The sequence below is a fragment of the Wasmannia auropunctata genome, unplaced genomic scaffold, assembly GCF_000956235.1.
Source record: "Wasmannia auropunctata unplaced genomic scaffold, wasmannia.A_1.0 LD335987.1, whole genome shotgun sequence".
Taxonomy (NCBI): Eukaryota; Metazoa; Arthropoda; class Insecta; order Hymenoptera; family Formicidae; genus Wasmannia; species Wasmannia auropunctata.
The window spans coordinates 2,698,641-2,723,299 of record NW_012026903.1 but is presented as its reverse complement, the minus strand read 5'-3'; the positions used below and the strand labels follow the sequence as shown (position 1 = coordinate 2,723,299).

Here is a 24,659-nt window from a genome sequence, read left to right as displayed (position 1 = left end):
GAGGGCGAGAAAGAGAAGCCGCGAAGGAGAGAGAAAGGTCGTTCGCGCCGTGGGCGATCTAACCTCAAAGGACGGTAACCCCCCTCGACCGAGTCCGTCCGATCGGAATGACCGGGCGAAAAGACCGAGAGAGAGGCGAGAAACGAGGTCGCGCTTCGCGGCCTCGGGGATTCCTTCCGTGAGGAAGGCCGCGTCCCTCTCCGCTCTCGCGAGAGCGGCGGGAAGAAGATCGCGGTTGACAACCGCGGCGATCGATAAACAAACGGCGGACGGGGAGCCCCGGCGTCGACACGTCGACATCGTGCCCTCCTCGTCGTCGTCGTCGTCGTCGTCCTCGTGCGTCGCGTGCGGAGGTTGACGGGAGGTTAACGGGGAGAGGGGGAGGGGGGAAAGATCGCGCGGAGATTCTAACCTAAAATCCGACCGCTTACCATGCAAAGAGGGGTCCGAGCGGAGTGTCTGAAGAGTCTCGCACGCGGCTCGAACGTGCGCATACAAACGTGCCGTTGGGATGCTCGGCTGATCGCTCCTGGACAGCAAGACGAGGTGGGCGAGCAGTGGCGAGAGAGAGAGAGAGAGCGAGCGAGACGGCTGCGGGTTGGTGTATGTACGCTCGCTGGTATGTGCGTGTCACATCAGATGATGCTCTACGTGCGCGCGGCGTATACGGTGATACACGGGTGTACACACACACACACACACACCACACCACACAAACACACGTCTCTCCCTGGCGGCCCGTGCGTGGCTCGTCGTGGCGCGCGACGACGAACTTTTTTACCTCGCGGCTTCTTATACCCCTCGGCCCTCGGTAAAAACGCGCGACACTCTCCGCTGCTGCTCCTCGGTGGCAGGCAGTCGCGCGACGTATCACGCGTATATACGCATGTATGTATGTATATATATGTACGGGGTGAGTCACGAGACCACGCACACACACACACACACACGGGCGACCGACCGCCGCCGAGAGGAGCGCTCCGGCGGATCACCTGGGGCGGCGCGAGCGCGCGTCCTGGGAGTCTGAGCTTCGGGGCTTCCGAGAACGCCGGCTGGCCGTTACGTCTCACAACAGCCTCTGGATCGCGCACGGAATCGAGGCGAGACGAGAGCGTCGGAGGTCGACGTAGCCACGGACGGATCCGGTGCCCGACTTATGGCTCACCCTGTAGTGTAGCGCGCTCTGCATACGTGTTTCACGGCGCAATGTGTACATACGTATGTACCGACAGTGCCTGAGCTCCGTCGCCTATTCGCCAGTGCGCGACTCGAAGTGCCGTCCTCTGGAGGAGTGCAAACTAATCATTCCAAGGAATTAAATTCCATTAAATATTAGAAATACAATTGAAAAATGCAAAAAATTAAAATTTTTTCGCGATTTTGTGTAATTGCTTTATTCTTAGAGCGACACCGGGGCCATCCTTAACAAGAATAGAATAGAAACAGAAGAGATTGTGAGAAAGCAAACTATTTCTCTCTCTCTTTTTCTATCTATTGCTTGTGGGACTCTATCTTTATTGGTGACTGTATATACATCCTATATATACATTTAAATATTAACATAACAATAAAATATAAAATTAATATTATATATTAAATTAATTCTATTCCAATTTTATCAGTTTTTACTTGCAACTACTATTAAAGATCAATTGTCCTTATAACAGTACTTTATAATTGATTGATATATGCATTAGAATTTACCGTAATATTTATGGAGATCATGATGTAACTGGATAAAACGTAACATTCCGCATTACAACAATAGCATACTAATGAAAAATTTATTCCCAAAAGCTGAATTTTAAACCAAGAATTAATTTTCTATGATAACATCAATAAAATTTATATTATTAGAAAAATGTACCAAATAATAATAAAATTTCTTCTAGAAATATTAACAAAAACCACGTATGACACTATTTGTAGAAGAAAGCGCAACATACGGCCGAGGCTAGATGTTGGTGCTCAATAGTAGTATTAATTTTTATTTTAAAATTTCAGCTAAAATAAACTGCCATAAAGGCCGTACTGATTGTGCTTTCTTCTACTTTCTGTTTGTATGTTATATATACTTAAAGGCCTGATTGAAATTATTGCTGATAGTTATTTGTATCAGAGATAAATCTCTAGTTGGCTATTGATGAAGAATTGCTCACAAGAATGTTACATAATATAAATAAGATAAAAACGTTCCAATAATCGTACATGTACCTAAGTCCAGACACAAAACTTATAATTAAAAAAAGGATTTGAGACTAAAAAGTTTTGTGTAAATATTCGGACATAGGTACATGTCCAGTTATTCGGACGTTTATCTTTTATATATATATATCTCGTACCAGATATGAGTTCGATGCAAAATGATTAGAACTACGAATTTAAAAACATAGAGCTTGAAACTCGAAGAAATTAGGAGAGTGTCAAAGTTTACGAAGTAACTAGCCAAAATAACTTTATTCTGAAGAATTATAAAGAACGGCGCTCCTATAATTGTTAACGCGATATCACCTATGCCTGACTACACTGCCTTGTACATGAGTGTGCATTACTATATCTCTCTCTCGTATAATATTAGTAAAACTAACAAATGAATAAGAATTATCACAATTACAGGACGACATTGCCAAAAGCGAGTGTTAAAGCATACTTTCAATTTTCAGAGACCGAAAGAATCTACGTTAAGCAATCGGGGGAAAAATTTTTTGAATCAATTATTTTTGTACGTTTGTTAGAAGCGAATGTTTTCAATTACAGTCCCGTGCGTAGTCTCCAATTGCAGCTGCCATCAACGATATAAAGCAGCGTAAAATCGTTTCTAAAAAGACTTTTGCATAATGCAGTAATGGAATTATCAGTGACTGCTCTTCTTATCTGACGTTAATAATTTTCGTATAAGGCTCATCTTTGCAGAGGACAAATTATCTTTATCTTCCTTGATAAACCGAACTGCCTTGTGCTGGTCCATCATTTCACTTTCCTCGTGAGAACTCTCGAAGCAGGAGGGACAGTACAGGTCACTAGTGCAACCTGTGCATCTATACAGGTCAGATTCGTTCGCAGTTCGCGAGCACAGGACGCATTCATTTTCATCCTCGTCCTCATCCTCGTCTTCTATGGTCGGAGGGGTCTGGATTTTTTTAAACAGAAACATAATAATTATTTACTAAATTCAAATATATAATTAGAATGAATATATAATTTATTATTGTAATTTATTGGAGCATAAATGTATCTATTCTCATGGAAAATTAATTCATATTGAATTACTGTGGAGTGAATTAGAAACGAAAAGAGCTAAAGGTACACGCTTAATTAATTATTCACAAATAACTAATACATACTTCTATTTCCATCGCCGAAATCTTGTTAATCAAATCCATATTGTCACTGCTTGTCGTATCACATTTCTCCTTGTCGACATTCATGCCTCGATCAAAACGCTGGAAGGGATAAGATTGACGGTTGTAATTTTACATTTCAAGAGTCACCATTTCATCCACTCACAGTTTTACTGCCATTCTCTTGTAACGAGCTGAGCCTCTTCTCAATATCTTTACAAACATCGCTAGTTGAAGGTCCCCGCGCTCCTGAAAGGTAATCCTCTCCGTCCATTTCCGCTTCTAAAGACTCATTCTCACTCAAATCATCTGCTTCCATTTGCGCTTCCGCAGCGTACTGCCGAATCAAATCGTCCACTTTTTCTTGATCCGTTCTAGTATCTACTTGATGAATCTGTAATAATCAATCCATAAAAGTCCACGTAAAGCAATTATGCACGATAATAATGAAAATTAGATAAGTGATACAAATAAGAAAAAAGCCTTTATTTGATCAGAGCAGAATTTTGGGTGCTTAATAATATTTCTATGTAATAGTATTCTTTGTAAATTTAAGATGCTTGGTTTGGAAAGTAGGGAGGTAAAATCGGATAGCATAACATAACAACATAAGCGTAACTTCTCTGTTTTTGTACATATATATACGAAAATTAATGATTTTCTATGTTAAGCAGGGTATGACATAACTAACAAACTAGCACAAAATTTGAATTAAGTTAAAATAAAATGTACCATCAATTGTTTCTGAAACTTAGGAATATCATCTAGTTAAAATAATAAATTGGAACTTACGAATAATGCTCGAATACCTTCTATGACTCGTGACATAACGAATACACACAATCCAAGCATCTCATGCAAAGGAAAAATTTTTTTATTTCTACAATGTCAAGTGACCTAACCGATATGTCATGCAAAAACTAAGGAGTCACATGGCAAATAAGGCAAAGAAAATGTTGTTTTGATTGACGGCGTGACATATGACACGCATGACATGCTCAGTAGGAATTTATCCTTAAGATTGACAATCAAATTGGCGCGCGATTTACAGAATCAAGAAATATATTCATTGAAATTAACAGAGAAATATATATTATTAAGCACCAAGATTCTTTGCTTCAACTGAATAAAGATTCCTTTCTTATTTATATTTACACAATGTCACGTACATTTATGACGTTACTTCCACCAGCCTCTGGATTTTGATCTTTCAACAATGCCAATCTCTGTTGTATCTGCCCGACGGTTGGCAACGAAACATTTCGTTCCTCATCCTTTAGCTTTCGCAATCTGTCCACAATTTGTTGATCGGCCGGCTCCAATCCCATCTTGAGTTTGTCCCAATGATTCGTATGTTTATATATCACTATTGGAGGCTTCACTGGATTCTCCAATGAATCCAGCCTGTTAAAGGCACATTCAACATTAGGCAAAACATCATATTCCTTAAATATATTTTACGCGTGACAATCAAGCTCCGTTCTCAGATGCCCAGCAGAGGATTAATTTTCTCTTACTTCATAGTGATGTCAATTGGCGCGAGCGGCTCTTCGTTCACGCCAGGCGTACGAGGATCGTCCGCGGTGGCATCATCGGCGCTCGACTTCCTCATATTGCTCAACTTGTTATGACAACGTCCACAGACCTTCCTTCTCCCTACATCAGGAATATCGCATTTGTACTTGAGACATTTGCTGCAGCAAGAGAAGCCGCAGCCCGGGCAACCGATCTGAGCGACATAGCATAATTAAAATAAATAAACAAGCAGATTCCTTCTAACGACGACGTGTGTCACTTCGTTAGATTAACCTATATTCGAGCCGAACGAAGCATTGCTACATTGTACTCACGTCTCTCGTGAAGAACGAAAATTTCACTTGGCACGTGTTGCAGGACATTCCTTCAATTCGCCCTTGTCACGACAAGACGAAACATATTCATTAAAATGTTTTAAAGGCAGGCACCAAAAGATTTTGATACAGTTCTTCGCATTACTTTTATTCGTAGCGAAGAATTACGCTTGATTTACGCTTCTGTGAATGTATATGTAACAAATGATGAGTCAACTATACAAGTTGTCCAATAGCACTGCTGTAGATGTCAAAAATCACTGTATCTCGTATACATATATATATAAAGAGGCACTGCCAGTCATGCCAGTACTAATCTATAATTCGCGTAACGTATACTATAGATTTTCAGTACTGGCAGCACATATATCGGACTGATCTTGTTCGCGTTGCTTGAAATTCCTTAATAAAAATTTTTACACTTAAAACGAGATGAATATATATTTGTATATGTATATATATTTGAGAAAAAGTATATATATATATTTAGTAGTATAAGCGAAGACTGACTATAAAAAATGCGATCCACATGATACTACAAATGCTTCGAAGCGTTTGATCAATCGGCATAAAGAATTTTATAAACTGACTGATCAAAAAACGCTTCGAAGCATTTTGTTGCGTCAAATGGACTAACAGTCTACATATAATCTACTGCAGTAAATAAAAATGAACATTCAATATTTGGGGAAATAGGATAATGCATTTCAATACCGATCAAAAAAATTATAATGCAATTTGTTGCAACGTTATCCTGATCGAGTATGTACAAGCGTGAGAAGTACATTATATATGTTAACACATATAATGTATATTATATTATAATTGCAGATATATGTATATTATATGCATTGCATATGTGATATCTTCTCGTCTGTAATTCCTCGATCAGGATAATGTCTATAAATTGCTTTATAATAATTTATTAGAAGAACATATATATACCCTCGTTGCCATTTGCTGCTCATTATTGCAGTTGCATCACGGATCAGTTTACTCATTCATAGCATATCGTCACACGTATTCCAACAATACGACGGAAACCTTAATTATCTTCAAATCTCTTCGATTAAATCGAAGATATACATATGTGGGATAGTCGGGATCGAAACCCGGAACCTGCCGGTTCATAGTCAATCGCTCCCACACGGAGCTACACATTATCCCGAGGGTGACATTTTGAAAACTTATTAATCTATTTCAACTTATATAGATTGTATTTAGACTTTTTATACAATGAAAGAGTAAACGCGGCAGACAAATCAGAGTTCACACAACGATGGCATTTTATAACACTTTTTAATAACACATGCAGATGTGTTTTCGAATGCGCAACTTTTCAAGAATAAAGTCCCAGGAGTCTCGACAGGTGGTAGCACGGACACGCACCACAAAATTGTATACCCGCGGTGCAGAAAAGTGGATTTTGCTACCAGTAGTTTACATCCACTTCTTCAAGAGGGCGTTAGTACGCGAGGTTTGCGGTAAAACAGGAAAAAGGCCGTCACGTTATCTCTCGGGTACAGAGAGAAGGCTCAGGTTTCTCTCTGGTTGTATCAGTTGCCGCGGTGTCGCGCATGAGTGAAGAAACGCAGCCAGCTGTCCAGTGTCCAAGCCGGCATTTAAATACCGCTCGCCGCTGCTCGCCGCGATGCCAGTTCAGTCTTTCAATAGTACATATACAAAGCTTTGACTTTGTCGGAGGATCGTCGCGCATATCACGACCGTCAGAGAATTATCTGATACAGATTATAAGCTATATAATATATCTCCGTTCGCGAGGATGTCGAAGGAGAAAGATCAGCGCATCAACGTGTTCGTGCGCATCAAGTAAGTTGGAGGTGACAATTAATTATCGGTCACTTGCTCGTTATAAATAAATATATAATTGAAGGAAGTACATAGAACTTTCCGTTTGTTAAGTAAATGATTATCTCATACTCTTTTAATAAAAAGTGAGGATTTTATCTATAATATTTGTTTGAGTTAATAATTCCATCATCGAAGAACGATAAGAATTTCATAGATATTATTTAATTATCACTTTCTGTTCACGTAATGCATATACTATATATTTGCTGCTATTGTCATTATTATTGCTATTCTATTTACTGTAAAGATATTCTAATTATCTCGACACAGGGGAAATGTTAATTTAATATTTCAAACAATTTTGATTCTTTATGTCATAAAAATATATATTATATTCTAGAATTAATTATTCTATATAAAAAAAAGAAATTATTTTTCGTTTTTAATTAACACTAACAAACACCTTTTTTTAACGAAGATCAAGTATGAGATTTAATTAAGCACTGATTTTCAAAAGTAACAATTTCGAACTGAAATCAACGGAGGCAAAATACAAAAAATGTAAATATAGTACAAATGCTCGATGTTATCGATTAGTACACAGTTTGTTTTTCCACAAGTTGTTATTTCAATTGTGATCGCGTGAACTCGCGTGACGAACCGATGTAAACAACGGCTGTTTAATCGCTTCGTCCGTGACATAGAAAATTAAAATTTTGGTTTAAAACCATAGAGCTTGTTTAAAACAATTAACATTATTATTGGAGATTATTTTCCATTTGAAAAATAAAATATAAATCGCATGTGTTTGTATTACTTAATTCGTACTTTACAAATCTTACTGCGATGCTCGCACATCCCAACATTTTTATTATTTTTTTTATTCATATAATAGTGTATTAATTGTAAGAGATACAGATTAAATTAACATCTAATATATATACTGTAATATTTCTTAATTCAGTAAATTCTAAAAAAATAAATGTACAAACATGTTACTTTATGTTCTGCAAATTTTTATAGTAGATTAAAGAAAGTCTTTGAAATTTTATCGCAAACTATGACAGATCTATTTTGATAAGCAAACAGATTACGTTAGGTATTCGTATATATTAAATTAAGCAAAGTTAATTATCGTTTAATAATAATAAATAATTCAGTTGGCCATCTTCGGCCTTGTCCATCACAAATATTATAATTTTATTTTCCAATGTATAATAGGCCCGTAAGCACGACGGGCGTGCAGGAGAAATGCGTGGTGGAGATGATATCCGACAAGGAGATAATGGTCTACGAGCGATCGCAGGAGAACAAATCGTCGAGAATGTTCACATTCGACGGTGTCTTTGGTCCCACGTCGACTCAGGTGGACGTGTACAACACGGTGGTCAGCCCGCTGCTGAAGGAAGTCATCGCCGGATACAGTTGCACCGTGTTCGCCTACGGCCAGACCGGCACGGGGAAAACGTACACGATGGAGGGCGATCGCGTGGACAATTCGAACTGGCAGAGCGACACGTCCGCCGGCGTGATACCCCGTTGCCTGAGCCACCTCTTCGACGAGCTGCAGCTGCTGGAGAATCGGCAGTACGTCGTTCACGTGACCTTCCTAGAATTGTACAACGAGGAGCTGCTCGATCTGCTGGCGGACGACGTCCCGCCGTCGAGGACGATCAAGCTGTACGACGACGTGACGAAGAAGGGCTCGGTTATTGTTCACGGCCTGGAGACGGTGACCGTTTACAGCAAGGCCGAGATCTACAGGATCCTTGAGAAGGGCTCGCAGAGACGGCAGACCGCGGTGACGATGCTGAACGCGAACTCGAGCCGCTCGCACACGGTGTTCTCCATAACGGTATACACGAAGGAGAGCACCGGCGGCGGCGAGGAGCTGATGAAGACGGCGAGGTTGAACCTGGTGGACCTAGCCGGTAGCGAGCACGTCGGCCGGTCCGGGGCGGTCGACAAGAGGGCGCGAGAGTCCAGGAGTATCAATCAGTCCCTGCTGACCCTCGGCAGGGTGATAACCGCCCTCGTGGAGAAGGCGCCTCACATACCGTACCGCGAGTCGAAGCTCACCCGGCTGCTGCAGGAGTCGCTGGGTGGGCGAACGAAGACGTCGATAATCGCGACCGTCTCGTCCGTCAGCAGTAATCTCGAGGAGACGTTGTCGACGTTGGATTACGCCCATCGGGCGAAAAACATCACCAATTGTCCCGAGCTCAATCAGAGGGTATGCAAGCGAGCGATGCTGAAGGAGTACACCAACGAGATCGAGAGGCTCAGGAAGGATCTCGTGGCAACGCGCGAGAGGAACGGCATGTACGTATCGTTTAACGATTACGACGCTATGCAAATGTTGATCGACAGCCAGAGGAGCGAGATAAAGGAAAAGACGAGCTATTGTAAAGTACTAGAAAACGTTGTGGAAGACAAAAAGGTATGTTTACGCCAGAGATTATTTCGACCTCGACAGAGGTCTCGCAGCCGCACATTAAATGTTTTGAAAAGGAACGAAAAGGCTTGAAAAAAAAAAAGATACAGAGGGTAACGAAATGCGATCGTGTATACTTCCGATTTTTAATAACTTTTATTTGTAAATTATTTTTAACAGTTCTCTGGTGAAAAAATTATTAAAAATTAAGTTTTCATTATCACATTTCATTATCACGTATCATTATTTTCTTTTTACCTTTTGTATTTGTTTAAAAACCGCTAATTTGATCGAATAATCTTTTAATCGAAATTAAAATCAACCGAATTGATTTCAAACACTATTTTTCTCATATAAATTTTTACTGTTTTTCTCTGAATGAGGTATTTTTATTTTAAATTTTGGAGTTTAAAATTTGAAAATAAAATATATTTTGTGATTAAACTTTCATCGTCAATCTCGATTATTGTCGCATATATTATATTTTATTCGAGTGCAGAAAATATTTGACGATTTACAATCGCAATACGATGCTCGAGTGAATGAGCTGGCAAAAAGTATGGATCAATTAAATGATACGAAGGAGTTCCTACTATCAACGAAAGAGTCTTTGACCAAAATCGAATGCGACAAGAACAAGCAAAAACGACTTGTGGAGAAGCATGTCGAAACTGAAAAGCTTTTGCGAGGTCAAATAGAAACCATTACAAATGTAATAGATGAAGTAACCAGAGATGTGCAAAAATTACATGACAAAATTGATTATAAAACGTAGGTCTTTAAAAACATAAATCTTTACGGGGTATTTCATTTTAATTGATATATTGAAATATATTTCTGTATTACACCGCACGGAAAGAAGTTTTGCTGAAGTGAAAATTTAGCTAGATATAGATCTGAAAATAATTATAAAGGACTATTAAAATATTCTAGTATAACCAGCTTGACGAGTTCAATATAATTATTTCGGTCCTCAAAAAATTATTTTCAGATCTGTATTTATAACTAAATTTATAACTAAATTTTTAGATAAGCAATATCATTCTTTCCGTGCACAAATGCATTTATGCATTTGCTCTTGCCTTCAACTAGTTGAAATTGAACTTTTTACTTAAGATTATTCATTGAATTTATTTATTAATGAGATTAATGGCAATATAGAGAGGTGCAGGAGAAAAACAAAAAACTCGCATTGCAAATGTGGAGTGGGTTTACAAAACGTTGCGAGAACATCGAAGATGTATTTTCGGCTTATCAGAAAGAAATTCACACGCTTCTTCAATCTACAAAAGACAAAATTGGTAAGTCTAAGAACTTTTCGCAAGTAATCTCGCAATTTTGGCATCGTAAAAGAAAATGTTTTTTTTTAATGAATGAACCTTTCGTAGAAACACATATAGCTGCACAAGCTGCAAATATAGAGGAATCGATTCGCTCGACGATGGATCATGTAGTACATCAGCATTTTATCGAAAGTAAAAAAGCAAAGAGGAACGTAAATACCTTAGTAAGTTTTTAGCGACATAAGTCATTGCACACTAATAATAATGTCCAACAAAAAAGTGACTTTTTTTTAACACAAGAACGAGAACAGTTGTTTTCCAGTAATTTTTTTTTCTTTTGATGTAAAATACAATCCCGTTTATTTATTTAATTGCTCTATCGTGTCGTAATTTGAAGTAATTTGCGTTGTTTTAAAGTTGTAAAGAAGGGCTATTTTAGTATATTGGGGGATATAACTGTGCATTTTTTTTTTGTTGAACAATGTAATACAAATTATGTTAAAAAATGTTTCAACGTTCGTACGTTTTCAGTATACAAACTGTCAAAAAGTGTTAAGTACACGCATGCAAGATACGTCAGTTGTAATGGAGAACGAGAATAGGGAGTTAGCTGATATTAACTCGAAACTGGCACCAGATATACTCAATCTATTCGGACCGAATTACGACAGTTTTAAGCAGGATTTACAACTGTTAGGCAGAAACATTACTGAGAAATTGGAGAGTATGTCAGCGTACACGAAATCTGCCGTAGAGACTATCTGTAGCCGTCGTCTTAAGGAATATCATTGCATGCGTAAGGATTTAAACGAGATTGGCGAGCATATTTACAAAATATTACAAAATAAAAAACAAATAACAGAAGATTACAAAAAATTCAGAAAGGTATATAGTTGAGATCATATATTATATATATTTAAATATCTCATATTAACACTACATAATTAACATGACAATATTATTATAATATATATATATATATACATACATATATATATAATATATATATATTTGTTTATAGGAAATGAAGACTGTATCGGACAATCTTAATATCTTAGATAATTGTGATACAATTAGATATTCCGAAATTGCTAAAACGTCTCATCAAATTGATGAGGTTTGCAATAATGTATATGATCAACATGTACACGGTTATAATGCAGAAGTAGTAAAACAAAACGATTTAAAGGATTTTCTACACTGTACTGCATCTCTCATTAAAAATGATATTGACGGTGTCATTAATCAGGTAACTCATCGTTATTGTCCATAATATTTCCGAAATAGGGTTGAAATGATATTAGAATCGTAACTAATATTACGTAAAGTCATTCTCATAAATTAATTTATCGCGTTTTTTGTTAATAGGTAGAAACAGCAAATAAAACTGTCACTGAAAAGGGAAATGCCTTGGTCACCAATTTACAAGAACGCTTAAGTACAGAGTGTGACACATTAAAGAGATACAACAATAATATAACATTTGGTGGAAAGCAATTGCAAGAGAAGATGGCCAAAGATACAGATAAAATACTTAGTTCAAGTGCTGTACGTACATAAAGGATTCCCCAACACTAATTTGATTTACTTATTGTAACGAATTTAATAATTTATTTATATTTTTGTTTTACAGGACACCTTTACAATGATTGAAAACATGGGTCTGAATCATATTAGATTTATGCAAGAACAGCAAAATAAGATTACAGATGGTTCCAGGATGATGAACGACATTTTCACGAATAAACGCACGGAATTAAGTAACTGTAATAATAACATAATCGAAAAATTGCGCGCGTCACAAAAGCAAATCGACAAATTCTTGACTGAAGATTATTGTCGCGATATTTGTACAGGTACAGGTTTACTTTATTTATTTATTATTTTATTTTGATAAAGTGAATGGATAGATTAGAATCGTAATAAATTAAGGAAATATCTCATTATTTATAATTTGTTTAATTAAATAGCGAACACATAAATAATATAAAAGCACATTATATTCTTAATATTTGACGCTCAAGACTTGAAGCTGTTTTAAAATATATTTAAAGAAAACAGTGAAACGTTTATTTAGTTATTATCTAATAAGTCATTTTCGCTTTTTAATATATAATAAACAGGCACAACACCAGAGAGAAAGATATTCTCATATCCTCATGAGTTTGCAAAAATGTCGCCTCCTGAATGAATCAAATATCACAAGAAAACCTAAATTGCGGATCTGTTTACTAAGACTATTATTATAATTATAATTATATATAAGTAGATATAATTAAAAGTGACATAAAAAATAGTAACATGTATAATAATAATAATTTATTATTATACATTATAATAATAAATTATTATAAGTATAATAATAATTTATTATTATACATTACTATTTTTTTATGTTGTCACTTTCAATTATATCTACTTATAATTTATAATTTTGAAATATCTTGTATTTAACTTGTTAAAATTTTAGAAATTGTAACTGCGTTATAAATTTTGCATTTTAGAAAATTGTATATAATTTAGATTTACACATAATTATTTATATTCTTAATGTTACCGCATAATATGAAGCATGTAAATTTTGTAAATTATTTTATCTAACTTAATAAATACCTTAGAAATACAAATGAATTTGAATAAATATGTAACCTCTGAATCCGCCGACTGTTTTCTGCTTTTGCGCTCCTCTCCAAGAGTAAACATTGAATGATTTCAGTGCCATCTAGCAAAACAACTGACAAACTGATCCTTAATGGCTCAATATCATAAATTGTTATACTCGCATAAAAGAAAGAAAGATATCGCGTCGTAGTGATTTTCCTTATCTGTTAAACTATCAAAAATTATAATATAAAACAATGCCTTGCTGTGTAAAAAAATGTCAAAGCTATCGCAAACCAGGAAGTAAGGTACATACTTTCCGGTAAGTAATGTATATGTATATATTTGTGTTGTGACGATAGGTTAGATTAAGTTAAGAGATGATATTCTATTATTTTATATTGCATATGTACAATATATTGAACTTAATATATCTAAAATCTTAAAAATTGAACAAAGATTATTGGCTCAGAAGAATAAAATTTAAAAAAAAGGCTTATTACTGGTTATTCATGTAGGAAGGTAGATTTTGCCATTGCTCTTGTTTTATTTATAACCTCAACTACAAACACTTTATAAACACGTACTGTATTAATTTAATTCAATATTTAAAAAAATCTCTTTGAAATTTGAAGGATAGTGTTATTCTATATAAATGTTACAGGTTTCCTCTGCACGCTAAAGACCGTCTGGACAAATGGATTGCTGCTGTTGGAAAACCAAATTGGAAACCGTCGAGAGCAAGCAGAATTTGCGATTGGCATTTCTATGACAAGGACCTTATACAGGGAATGGGATATCGGCGTTCCTATATACATAAAGACGCAGTGCCGAAAGATTATCCTACATTTATCAAAGAAAGAGAACAGATTGATAATGCAAAGCCAAAGGAGAACTGCAATGCTACAAGTTTTAATAAATATGCAAGTGTTTGCAATGTTGCAAGCAGCAGTAAATCTGTAAGCTCCAGTCAAGTCTGTTCAAATTCAACTCAATCGGTTCAGAAAGCAACTCCTCACCTAGATAAGCAAGACAAACTGTACAAGACAACTGTACAAAGTATACAAGCTGATTCAAGAGAGATTTACAATGTCGCAAGCAGTAGCAAATCTGTAGGCCCCAATGAAGTTCCTCGTGTCTTGGAGAAAAGTGCTGCATCGAATCACAACAATTTTAAGATTTCAAAGAATAATAATATTGAAATTATGATAAAAAATGTTGGACCAAATACTTTTAATATCCAGATTGCGGATTCAAATCAATCGGTTCGAAAAGCAATTCCTCACCTAGAGAAAAAGGACAAGCTTACGCAAATTGATTCAAAAGAGATTTGCAATGTCGCAAACAGTAGTAAGTCTGTAAGCTCCAGCTTAACTCGTTCAGATTCAAATCAATTGGTTCAAAAAGCGATTCCTCACCTAAATAAAAAAGACCAAATTATACAAGTTGATACAAGAGCGATTTGCAGTGTTCCAAGCGGTAGTAAATCTGTAAGCTCCAAAGAAGCTTGTGTCTTGGATAAAAGTACTGCATTGGATCACAGCTATTCAAGGGACAACAGCACCATGACAAACAATGTTGATTTAAAAGATATCACACAAAAGGTTTCACAGAGTTCCATTAATTACAAAATGAAGAATAAGAAAGAGGATTCTATTGACGCTACAAAGAAGATAAAGCTGTTATCGATATCTCTGAAGGAAGCGAAAGTGAAAAATAAAACATTCCAGCAGAAGTTGAGAAGACTTAACGAGAAAGTTATGTTAATAATTGAATTGTTTGATCGATTGCAAAAGGATAAACTGATTTCAGGTGGTTGTTTGCATTTATTAAAAACGCAACTTGGACGCCTTGCATTACAAACTAAAGATAAAAACGATCAACCAAAAAACACAGAAGCTGAGAAAAATTAAAGTGTTAAACGGAGGTAAGAGCATTTGTTTTGTCAATGTATTGTATTTCCCTTAAAACTTATCAATTTTACCGATAATGATTTTTTAAATCTTTTTCTCACATTTTACATTATTTTTAAGAATAACTTTTGTAAAAAAGATAACTAAATTACAGAATGTTATGAAAATGCATATTTAATAATTGTTCAACTTACAAATTGGTCACTAAATATATATATATATATATATTTAGTGACCAATTTGTATATATATATATATATACATATGTGCATTCCATTAGGCATCATTTTTTTAACAGCAAAAAATTACTATAATTTCAATAGAATAATTGATATACAGTTAAATATGCTTTAAATAGTTGCATGTAATGTTGCATATATATTACTAAATTGAGAAATTATATACTTATTAATAAAGCAAAGGATTGACAGATTTATACAATAAAAAAACAATTATTTATTTGTAGGATGTTGCTGAAATTGCTTTCATCATCGACCCTGGAGAAATAATTGCTATCCATTGACGCCCAGTTTTCATGCTGTTTTCTCAAAGAATTGAAGAAGTTTTCGCTGAACGATCTCGCAATTTTGTGGTTTGATGATATTTTGTTGATGATATACTTTGAAAGCATTTAATTCTCATAAACAACAGATGATAAACACATATATCTAATTATGTAAACATCAAACAGGAAAGGAAATAGAAATAAATAATTTTTTTATTTGGAACAGAAGATTTTAACGAAAACTTTTCAAATCTTATTGGTTTTAAAATACCAAAAGCTTTTCTTTAGATTCTCTTTAATCTTTGTTCTTGCTAAATAAACATGAGATTATCAGAATTATCACATATTAAAACTTATCTATTTTATCGACAAAAAATGTATGTTTAAATGTTTCACATAATAAATGTAATAAATTATACATCCTATAATAAATTTTATGTGCAATAAATTCTTGGCTTCTGTTATGATTCTCTGGAAATTGAAAATTACGGTAGCGGGCGAATTTACTTTCGTTTGATTACGCTGCGATTTAATCAATTGGGTCGCCGCCGCTATTTTTATTTTATTATGAATCTGTATATGTACTATTAAAATATAACCTATACAATGGATTTTGATCGTGGATCCTGATTGGATAAAATCACGCGATTGCACTGTGCCATTTGAATTTTCACATGACAGCCAATCGTAACGTAAAATCACTGAGTGTCCAATGGGCGCGTTCAGACAGACCGGATTAAAGTCCCTAGCTAGGGACTCCAGACCGGATCAGTGACGCTTCGTTGTGATTGGCTCAGTCACTCGGAGCCAACGACAAGAATGAAGAATATATAATGGCGCGGGGCGAGAGTCGCGAGAGGTTAACCTAACCTAACCACCGACCTAACCATCGTCCTGACGCGACATTTCTTCCCGAACGTTCGGGACGGGCATTGGCGCGTTCATGCGACGTTGTATAAACAAAATAATGGTAACGCGCACCGTAATTTTGGCATCGTCGATCTCGCGTAAATTCGTAATATTTCTTTTTCCATTTTTCTTCGGACATCACCTCGACTTCTCTCGCGACAATTCAGTCCCGGCGTATCGTTGTTTCGCTCTATCGACAGTAACATGGTAGGTGTGCATCTGTACGACTCGACGATCTGCCGTTTATGCGCGGCGGACAACGGCAACGAGCATCTGTTCGTCAGCGAGGCAGGCGAGTCGGATCTCTGCTCGCTGGTCAACCGTTATTTACCGCTGAAGGTGAGGCGCTGTGTTTTCAAAACGCCGGTCGAACGGACCGCAACTTGATTTCCTACTCCGATTTTCGATGAGTCTTCCATGCAGTTACTGCACTGATCAAATGTTCATTGTCTTATGCATCACTTATTTGATTATTTGTTAGCTTTTTTGTTCTGATCTTTTGCTCCCTTTTTCCTCTCTCTCTCTCTTCCTCTCCCTCTCCCTCTTTCTCTCCTTTCTTTCCTTCTTCCCCCCTTTTTCTTTTTCCCTCTCCCTCTCTCTCTCTTTCTCTCTCTCTCCCTCTCTGCTAAACAAAGTATTTGATTATTTCATGTAATTGCTGTTTATATGTTAAATATATAATATTTTGTCTTGATATTTTTACTTGAATACACTGAGATATGAACAATTTGTCTATATTGACACATTATCTTAATTTTATATGGAAACATTGAAAGATTTGTAATATACAGATAGTTCATATAGAATATTTCTACAAATTATATTTGAAGGGCCTGCTGCAGCAGTGAGAACCCATTTTACAACATTTTATAAAAACGTAGAAAATGTACTCCAAAGTTCATCATTTTAATTTTACAGTTTTCTCTATTGTTACAAAATGTGGATCAACTCACTGTTGCAGCAAGCTCTTTTATTTTATAGTATGTATTTGCAAACTATGAACCTGCAAATTTTAGATTCACGACGATGGGAAATTACCACAGACAATTTGTCCGGGCTGTAACATCCAACTGGAAGCGACAGCGCAATTCTTTGAGTTATTGGTGGCTGGTCAGCGCAAAATACGCGAACTTTGGAAACACCAGGTCGAACAGCAGCGCAAGACAGAACGCTCGCGCAATCGAAAGGAAAATGCGGAGTTTGGGGCGGATGGAGTGGAAATGGATAGTATGGCTCAATATAATCAGGATGAGCAACATGAGCAACAAATGATTATTAAAAGTAATACAATTTTTCCTTTGTGTATCACTTGTTTTGTGAAACTGTAATATTTTATGTAATTTTATTGTTATATATGATATTATTTCAATATTTTTATTACAGTTATGCCAGATGGATCTATGTACACAGCGGAGCATGAAATGAGTTTGCAGATGGAAGGCTTGACTAAGCCAAGAAGAAAACGCGGACGTCCACCTAAAGTACCCGCAGATGCAGATTCTATGGTTTGTAATAATAAATTGTAACGTTACCTGTATTATATAACGCCATACATTATGTAATGTATTTATTTGTACATATTCTATATAAGGTGACAAAAGAGAATTCTGCAGAAGCTGTGAGTCAAGGCGAAGAGGATAAGCAGGAGGAAGAAGAAGAGGTGGATGGCGATGGTAGACGCAGAAGAAAGCGCAAAGTTCCCAAAAGGTATTACAGAATGAAAACTTTTAGATTATAATTTACACGATTATTGATCGAATTTGCTCAGATTTCTAGAAGCGGTACAAGGCAAAGAATTGGAAAGGATATTCAAGGAGGAAGGTGTGATCGATGAGGAGGACGATAATGATTCCGAATTATTTGACGATCCAGAAGATTTGTTGAAAGCTTCCAGCCAGGATGGTCAGGAAGGTAATTTAAATGGTTAAAACATCAATTAAATAATTTTGAAAAAAAAGAAATTTTTTCTCTATTCGTGCGTATCATTCATATTTTACAGAAATAATAGGTCATCTCGAAACCGAAGAGGGTACAGACTTGGGTGAGGTGGTGATTGTGAACCGTGGACGAATACGACCGAAATCAAAACTGCGCCGTCGTAAAAATAAGTTCACGTGCCAACTCTGCGGCAGGGGTTTCCTACAACGTAGCAGATACATAGTACATAAGTAATATCATTTTCTACACGCAAATCAATTCCTGTACAAAGAGCTTGGAAACTCGAACATAAAAGAAATTGTTTTTTTTTTTTTGTGAAAACTAAATTTTTCGTATGTTTTATTTTGTAATTTTGAATTTTATGCATGTCAATTACATGCTTATATTTGTAAATGCTCTATAAAATTTTTGATAAAAACAAGATTTTTAACATTTCTTTTACATTCAATTTTCAAAGCGTTTTTTATGTTTTAATTATTTTAGGAGTTTCCATAAGAGTGGCAAGCACGAGTGTACACAATGCAAGAAGCAGTTTGACAGTAAAGATAATCTGGAACTGCACCAAAAGACTCAACATAATTCAAATCCCACCAAGGAAAATATTGAGGCGCAGGAGCCACATGAGACGCCCAGCACAGAGCAGAGCGCTTCCACGGTGACACTCGAGATAGCAGGAGGTTCCAGAAATGCGAATTACAAGTGCGAAAGATGTGACAAGCAATTTGGACTGAAGCAGGAGTACGAATTGCATGTGAAGGTGCACGAGCAGCAGGAGTTCATCTGTAACACGTGTAACAAAACTTTTACAAGTCAATCGGATTTGAAGACGCACATGACAACGCACGGGGTTTGTGTTTTTTATTTAAACTACGTCAAAATGACAGAATATAACAATTTAGAAATTATTGAAAAGATGATCTGAATTTTCTTAAATACTTTTTCATAATAATTTTACGGTTTCTTTTCTAAAATTGCACATAGTATTTCTAGTGCGTCTTAGATCTTTGTAATAATGTTGCAGAAAGTCAAATCGGATAAGGACTACGCTTGCGATATCTGCGGCAAGGTACTAAACCATCCGAGCTCCGTCTTGTATCACAAGGAAGCCGAGCACAACAACGGGCGTCGTTTCGTCTGCAACAAATGCAACAAAAGTTTCAAGCACAAACAGTTGCTTCAGCGCCATCAGCTGGTGCACTCGGACAATCGGCCGCACGCCTGCAAGTTTTGTAACTCCAGCTTCAAGACGAAGGCAAACCTGATTAATCATCAGTCCACTCACACGGGACACAAGAAATATGTCTGCGAGATTTGCAAGCAACAGTTCGCGCACAAGACTAGTCTCACTTTGCATTACAGGTAATTGAATGCATCACTCATTTTTAATAAAAATTTCACGATATCGAGAAAGAAGTGCGCTCTTAAATTTGCGGAAACTTAAGTAAAAAAATTGTACTTTTTAATTAATTTTTCTACTTGAATATTTGAATTAATTAAGATTTAATTAGCTATCGACTAATAAATAAAATATCATAAAAATTGCATCGCTGTTTTAGATGGCACAGCGGTCAGAAACCGTACACCTGCTCGGTATGCCAGAAGAGCTTCTCGCAGAACGGCAATTTGCAGGAACACATGCGCATTCACACCGGCGAAAAACCGTACAGTTGCCACTTCTGCGGTCGGAAGTTCACCACGTCGTCGCAATTCAAGCTGCACGTGAAACGGCATACCGGTGAGCGACCGTGGAAATGCGAGTTCTGCGCAAAGACCTTCTTACACAAGGACACGTGGAAGTGTCACGTGCGCCGACACAAGGGAGAACGGCCGTTCCAGTGCAGCCAGTGCAACCGTAGATTCACAGAGCAGTGGGCGCTGAAGAAACATATTCGCTTGCACACAGGTAATCGAAAAAATAACGAACCGTGTCTTAAATTAAAAAGTAAAAGAATTTAATGAACAAAAAAAAATATGAATGAATGCCTTTGTTTTTGTATCTCGTTTCGACTTTCACACATAAAATTATAAAATATTAATATATTAATTATTTTGTTTTTTTTTTTGTAGGTGAAAAGCCTTATTCTTGCGACGTGTGCGGTAAAGCTTTCGCCGACTGTTCAAATCTGACAAAACACAAAAAGGTACTATAACGATTTCACTTTTCAAAAGTTTTGTCGATATAATCAATAATAATAAACTATCGATTTCTACAGGTACACAGAGAAAACAAGATAGTAACTGTGAACAGATCGGATGAAGGATCCCCGATCGGCGAGGTATGGCAAATTCTGCCGAATTCACGAGGGAACGAACAGACGTTAAATGATCAAATTATAACCACTGACGAGACGTCCAATGATGGAGTTCAACAGATAATTTATGTATCTTACCAGGATCCTGACGATCCTAATCAATCGCAAACACTACATTTAGGTACGAAAACAATTGTATTAATGAATTTGTTAATTGATTGTCTACTAACTTATCATTATATTAATTCGATTATTGAAATTTAGTGGACGCTAACATGATTAAAAACAAAGACGAGATCACGGTAAATGCGAATTCCTTGTCGCGTTTGGAGAGCAACGAAATCATTACTAATAAAATTACGAATAATATGGTCAATAACAACGAGGAACAGTCAGAAATCGAATTATCGGAATCGGATTTGCAGTTGCAGGTAAGAAAGATGAGTGCTATTATTTTTATTATGCTAGAAACTGTATTTTTATTTTGTTGTTATCTTAAATATCTAAATTTTTATTAAGAGTTATAATTAAATATTTGTATTTTTATCTTATTGTTAAATTATATTAATAAAATTACAAATATTGAATTAATTATTAAATTTTTTATTATATCACATTTATAAGAATAGCTATTATATTTAATCTTCGAAAATTAAGTAGCTGTGATTCTTTAATTTACTTTACTTCTAGATCACGGATGAACACGGAAATCCGATTCCCTTGACCATTCAAGAGGCTCGACAACTTTTCTCGCAGGGACATTTTGTCAGCCAATTGAACGACAGCCAGATCATTAGGGTTCACCCTGGAATGTTCGCCCAACAACTCCAAGCCTTAAATATCCATGTCGACGAAGATACTATGGAAGAAAGCGGAATTTTGGTGCGTCCGAGTGCGACCAAGAGCATCGAGTCGATGTCGGCAATTCAAGCCGACGCGGAAGCAATTGTTCAGGCACTTGAGGTAATTTCCAGTATTAATAACAAAATCTGTTTTTTCGCGGAGAGATTCTTTTTTTTTTTTATTTATATAATAAGCTTTTTATAAATTCTTTATTTTAACTCTACAAATTTCTTGAATCGCTCGATTCTTATCTGTTTATTTTTAGTATTATAATTTCGTGCATCTTGTTCTTATACATATACATTGATAATTAAAATTATACAACTATATTCGATGATGTTGATAAAATTCTTTAACGCTATTTTTTTATAATATAATATTTTTTTATAATAAAATATAAATATTGAATTATAACTCTTAATACAAATTTAGATATACAAGATAACAGCAAAGTAAAAATGCAGTTTCTGGTATAATAAAAATAATAACATTCGTCTTTTTTACCTGCAACTGCAAATCCGATTCTGATAATTCGATTTCTGACTGCTCCTCGTTGTTGTTAGTCGTATTATTCATAATTTTATTATTACAGGACGAGGATACCGACGCGACGGCCGTTGCGACGATCAATCAGCTGGGGAATATCGAGCAGGCTGAACTCGCGGATGGTGAACAAGCGATCGAATTCACGACGCAGGATGGACAGAAGGTCCGCGTCCTAACGACGTATCCCGTCGATCCGATGCAGCTCACTTCAGAGTATTTGACTATTGTATAATGACTTGACTATTGTAAAGGAAAGTTAGATAATGCGTTCGTGACCGATGCATTCTCTCCTGTGAATATCTCGATTATCGGATCTTTAGAGATTTTTAATGCAAAAGATTTCAAAAGATGATTTGACATCTTCGCTAAATTTTGACACGATCCTGTTAAAAATTCACAATTTTGCTACTCATAATGTTTCTACTGAAGTTAATAGAGTCGAAATTATAGCGGAGCTGCTACGTCCAAGCACAAAATTCTTTAAATCACCACAAGATCGCTCGAAGATTGCTTTAGAATCCTTACAATTCTGGTTTTAGATGCGATTAACGATTCATATGTTATACCGTGTGTACTTAAGTATCGGAGTATATGGGAAATGGTACAGGTATACAGGGTGTCCGGTACACTAAATGGCAAAGCGCTCGTGTGATAGATAGAGCGAACTAAATTGAAAAGTCCTGTACCATTTTGCAATTTTCTCAACAGTTTACGACAAATTAATTACTAAAGTCTACTCGTCGAATAAGCGTTGCTTTAGTAGCGGACATCTTGTATACAGGATGTACATTTATAGAGCGTGTTTCCTCAAGAAAAGGATTTTCACATGAGAAAAAGAACAAATTTAAAAAGGTGGAAAATTTCACAAATTGAACAACTTTTGTTAAGTAACTCGTGTCCGGGAATCTTAGGTCTCTCTAAGGCGTCAGTTTTTGGCCTTGCTGAACGCTACTTAATTGCTGAAAGATTGGATTTAAAAAATATGAGATTAGATTTTAAAAAATTGTTTTTAAATTAATTTTTTTTTTTTTATTGCAATGAAAGGCTTCAGTCCCACCGTTGCACAATTACCATCAACAACATTTGATGACAATTGTTGCCTAGTACACCTTAAGGAGGCGTCGCCGGATATACATTTTACTCATCCTTTTAAGTTTGTTGTTACTTTTCGGAAATTATCCATATACTGATGTATGTAACGGTACATTTTTCATACACTGATATATGTATAAATTCACGAGTTAAATTGATTCAAAATACTCGTGTGTACATATATATAGTCTGATATATTCTATTGTAGGATAGTGTGGAAATGTTCTTTTATATTCAGCCACATTAATGTAAATTATGATGAAATTTTGGTTTATTACGTAACGTTGTACATACGACATTATTATTATACTCGTTAGATATAGTAAAGGAGAAAGAGCATTTGAATTTATGTGATAAAGATACTTCTCTCCCTCTCGTTTTGTAACCAAGCCTATCAAACCTCTCAATAAATCTCAACCTTTTTTTTCAAAAAGTTTTTTTCTTTCTATGAGTAATATTCAATATAAAAATATACAAAAGATAAAAATATTATTTAACGTATTTTTTATTGTGAGATAAAAGTCATGTGGGATATCGTAAGTTACGACACAGCAATCACATTGCAATTTGAATAAAGAAAGAAATTGAAGGACAAAGAAATATTTTATTCAATATAAATTTATCTCAAATAATTGATTCAATAAATGAGAAAAATTATTAAATTATATTATATTAAAGTCTGTTGTCAAACAAAGTAAAATATTGCAAAGAAATAGTTTATCGAAAATTTAATTAATGATAATTATTTTACCCACCGATGAGTTACTATTAGATTTACAATTAGAACATATATGTTCTAAGATTAAAGATCATCACTCATCAGCCCTGGGCAAATTTTTGTGCCGGGCCCGGAGGTAATTGCAGAGTGTCGATGTTATCAATTTTTGACATAAATTTGCAATTTATTTGAATAATACATTATTAAAATTATGATTTTTATTATATAAGCTTCATAAATAAGTTAATGAATACTTAAAATGCTATAATATCATATATTATTGCCGCAAAATTACATTGTTTTTTCAATTGTTTTACCATCTCTCTAGAATCAAACACGTATGGTAATGAACTATAAATATGCAGTTTTTATTTTTAAATAAAATTAACTATTAGCACGATGATTACATCAATATTAATTATTAACAAGATGATTTCAACAGGTGAAATACAATGTACATGTCTAAAAACATTGGTAGAATAATAAACCATAAAATTAATATTATATTATTGACTAATTGTTTAAATTTTAGCAATTTACTAAACAGCCACGCAGTTTTACCTTATAATAATTCTTTCTTGAATTTTAGCGCTTGTCGCTCAAGAGTCTATCCAGCCAATCA

At 35.6% G+C, this 24,659-nt stretch overlaps 5 protein-coding genes across 9 annotated transcripts in view; 3 read left to right on the top strand and 2 right to left on the bottom strand.

The window, feature by feature from the left end:
• The window catches only part of LOC105454295 (protein Mo25), a 5,010-nt gene extending 3,781 nt beyond the window's left edge, over window positions 1-1,229 (bottom strand). For 2 of the 3 annotated variants that reach the window (XM_011696836.1, XM_011696835.1), the window contains exon 1: window positions 432-1,229. The gene's annotated coding sequence lies outside the window, so the exon portion shown is untranslated. The remainder of the gene's footprint in view (window positions 1-431) is intronic. The other variant, XM_011696834.1, reaches the window with a different exon arrangement.
• A 378-nt stretch (window positions 1,230-1,607) lies between these two features.
• Window positions 1,608-5,446, bottom strand: LOC105454293 (abscission/NoCut checkpoint regulator). 2 transcript variants are annotated; one of them, XM_011696831.1, is made up of 6 exons: window positions 5,192-5,446; window positions 4,859-5,070; window positions 4,511-4,745; window positions 3,508-3,735; window positions 3,345-3,443; window positions 1,608-3,130 (listed from the first exon to the last, which is right to left on the bottom strand). In XM_011696831.1, exons 1-6 carry the CDS (start codon window positions 5,237-5,239, stop codon window positions 2,855-2,857), a joined length of 1,098 nt encoding a protein of 365 aa, XP_011695133.1. In that variant the 5' UTR covers window positions 5,240-5,446; the 3' UTR covers window positions 1,608-2,854. The 2 variants fall into 2 exon arrangements, with proteins under 2 accessions (XP_011695133.1, XP_011695134.1); XM_011696832.1 differs by having other exon boundaries at window positions 4,859-4,997; window positions 5,192-5,444.
• Window positions 5,447-6,800: 1,354 nt separating this feature from the next.
• On the top strand, window positions 6,801-13,009 carry LOC105454291 (bipolar kinesin KRP-130-like). Its single transcript, XM_011696829.1, has 10 exons — window positions 6,801-7,021; window positions 8,225-9,443; window positions 9,937-10,208; window positions 10,599-10,738; window positions 10,826-10,944; window positions 11,252-11,605; window positions 11,742-11,969; window positions 12,089-12,268; window positions 12,354-12,576; window positions 12,844-13,009. Exons 1-10 carry the CDS (start codon window positions 6,975-6,977, stop codon window positions 12,909-12,911), a joined length of 2,850 nt encoding a protein of 949 aa, XP_011695131.1. The 5' UTR covers window positions 6,801-6,974; the 3' UTR covers window positions 12,912-13,009.
• Window positions 13,010-13,450: 441 nt separating this feature from the next.
• On the top strand, window positions 13,451-15,967 carry LOC105454292 (THAP domain-containing protein 5-like). The gene is made up of 3 exons (XM_011696830.1): window positions 13,451-13,643; window positions 13,986-15,248; window positions 15,701-15,967. The coding sequence occupies exons 1-2, from the start codon at window positions 13,579-13,581 to the stop codon at window positions 15,232-15,234; spliced, it is 1,314 nt and encodes a 437-aa protein (XP_011695132.1). The 5' UTR covers window positions 13,451-13,578; the 3' UTR covers window positions 15,235-15,248; window positions 15,701-15,967.
• A 573-nt stretch (window positions 15,968-16,540) lies between these two features.
• Window positions 16,541-23,752, top strand: LOC105454290 (zinc finger protein 169-like). Of its 2 annotated transcripts, XM_011696827.1 has the most exons (15): window positions 16,541-16,709; window positions 16,816-16,987; window positions 17,665-17,929; window positions 18,032-18,153; window positions 18,240-18,355; window positions 18,417-18,559; window positions 18,648-18,816; window positions 19,070-19,433; window positions 19,608-19,945; window positions 20,143-20,489; window positions 20,654-20,727; window positions 20,800-21,019; window positions 21,103-21,269; window positions 21,529-21,801; window positions 22,274-23,752. In XM_011696827.1, exons 2-15 carry the CDS (start codon window positions 16,853-16,855, stop codon window positions 22,457-22,459), a joined length of 2,919 nt encoding a protein of 972 aa, XP_011695129.1. In that variant the 5' UTR covers window positions 16,541-16,709; window positions 16,816-16,852; the 3' UTR covers window positions 22,460-23,752. The 2 variants fall into 2 exon arrangements, with proteins under 2 accessions (XP_011695129.1, XP_011695128.1); XM_011696826.1 differs by having other exon boundaries at window positions 16,541-16,987.
• Window positions 23,753-24,659: the final 907 nt, after the last annotated feature.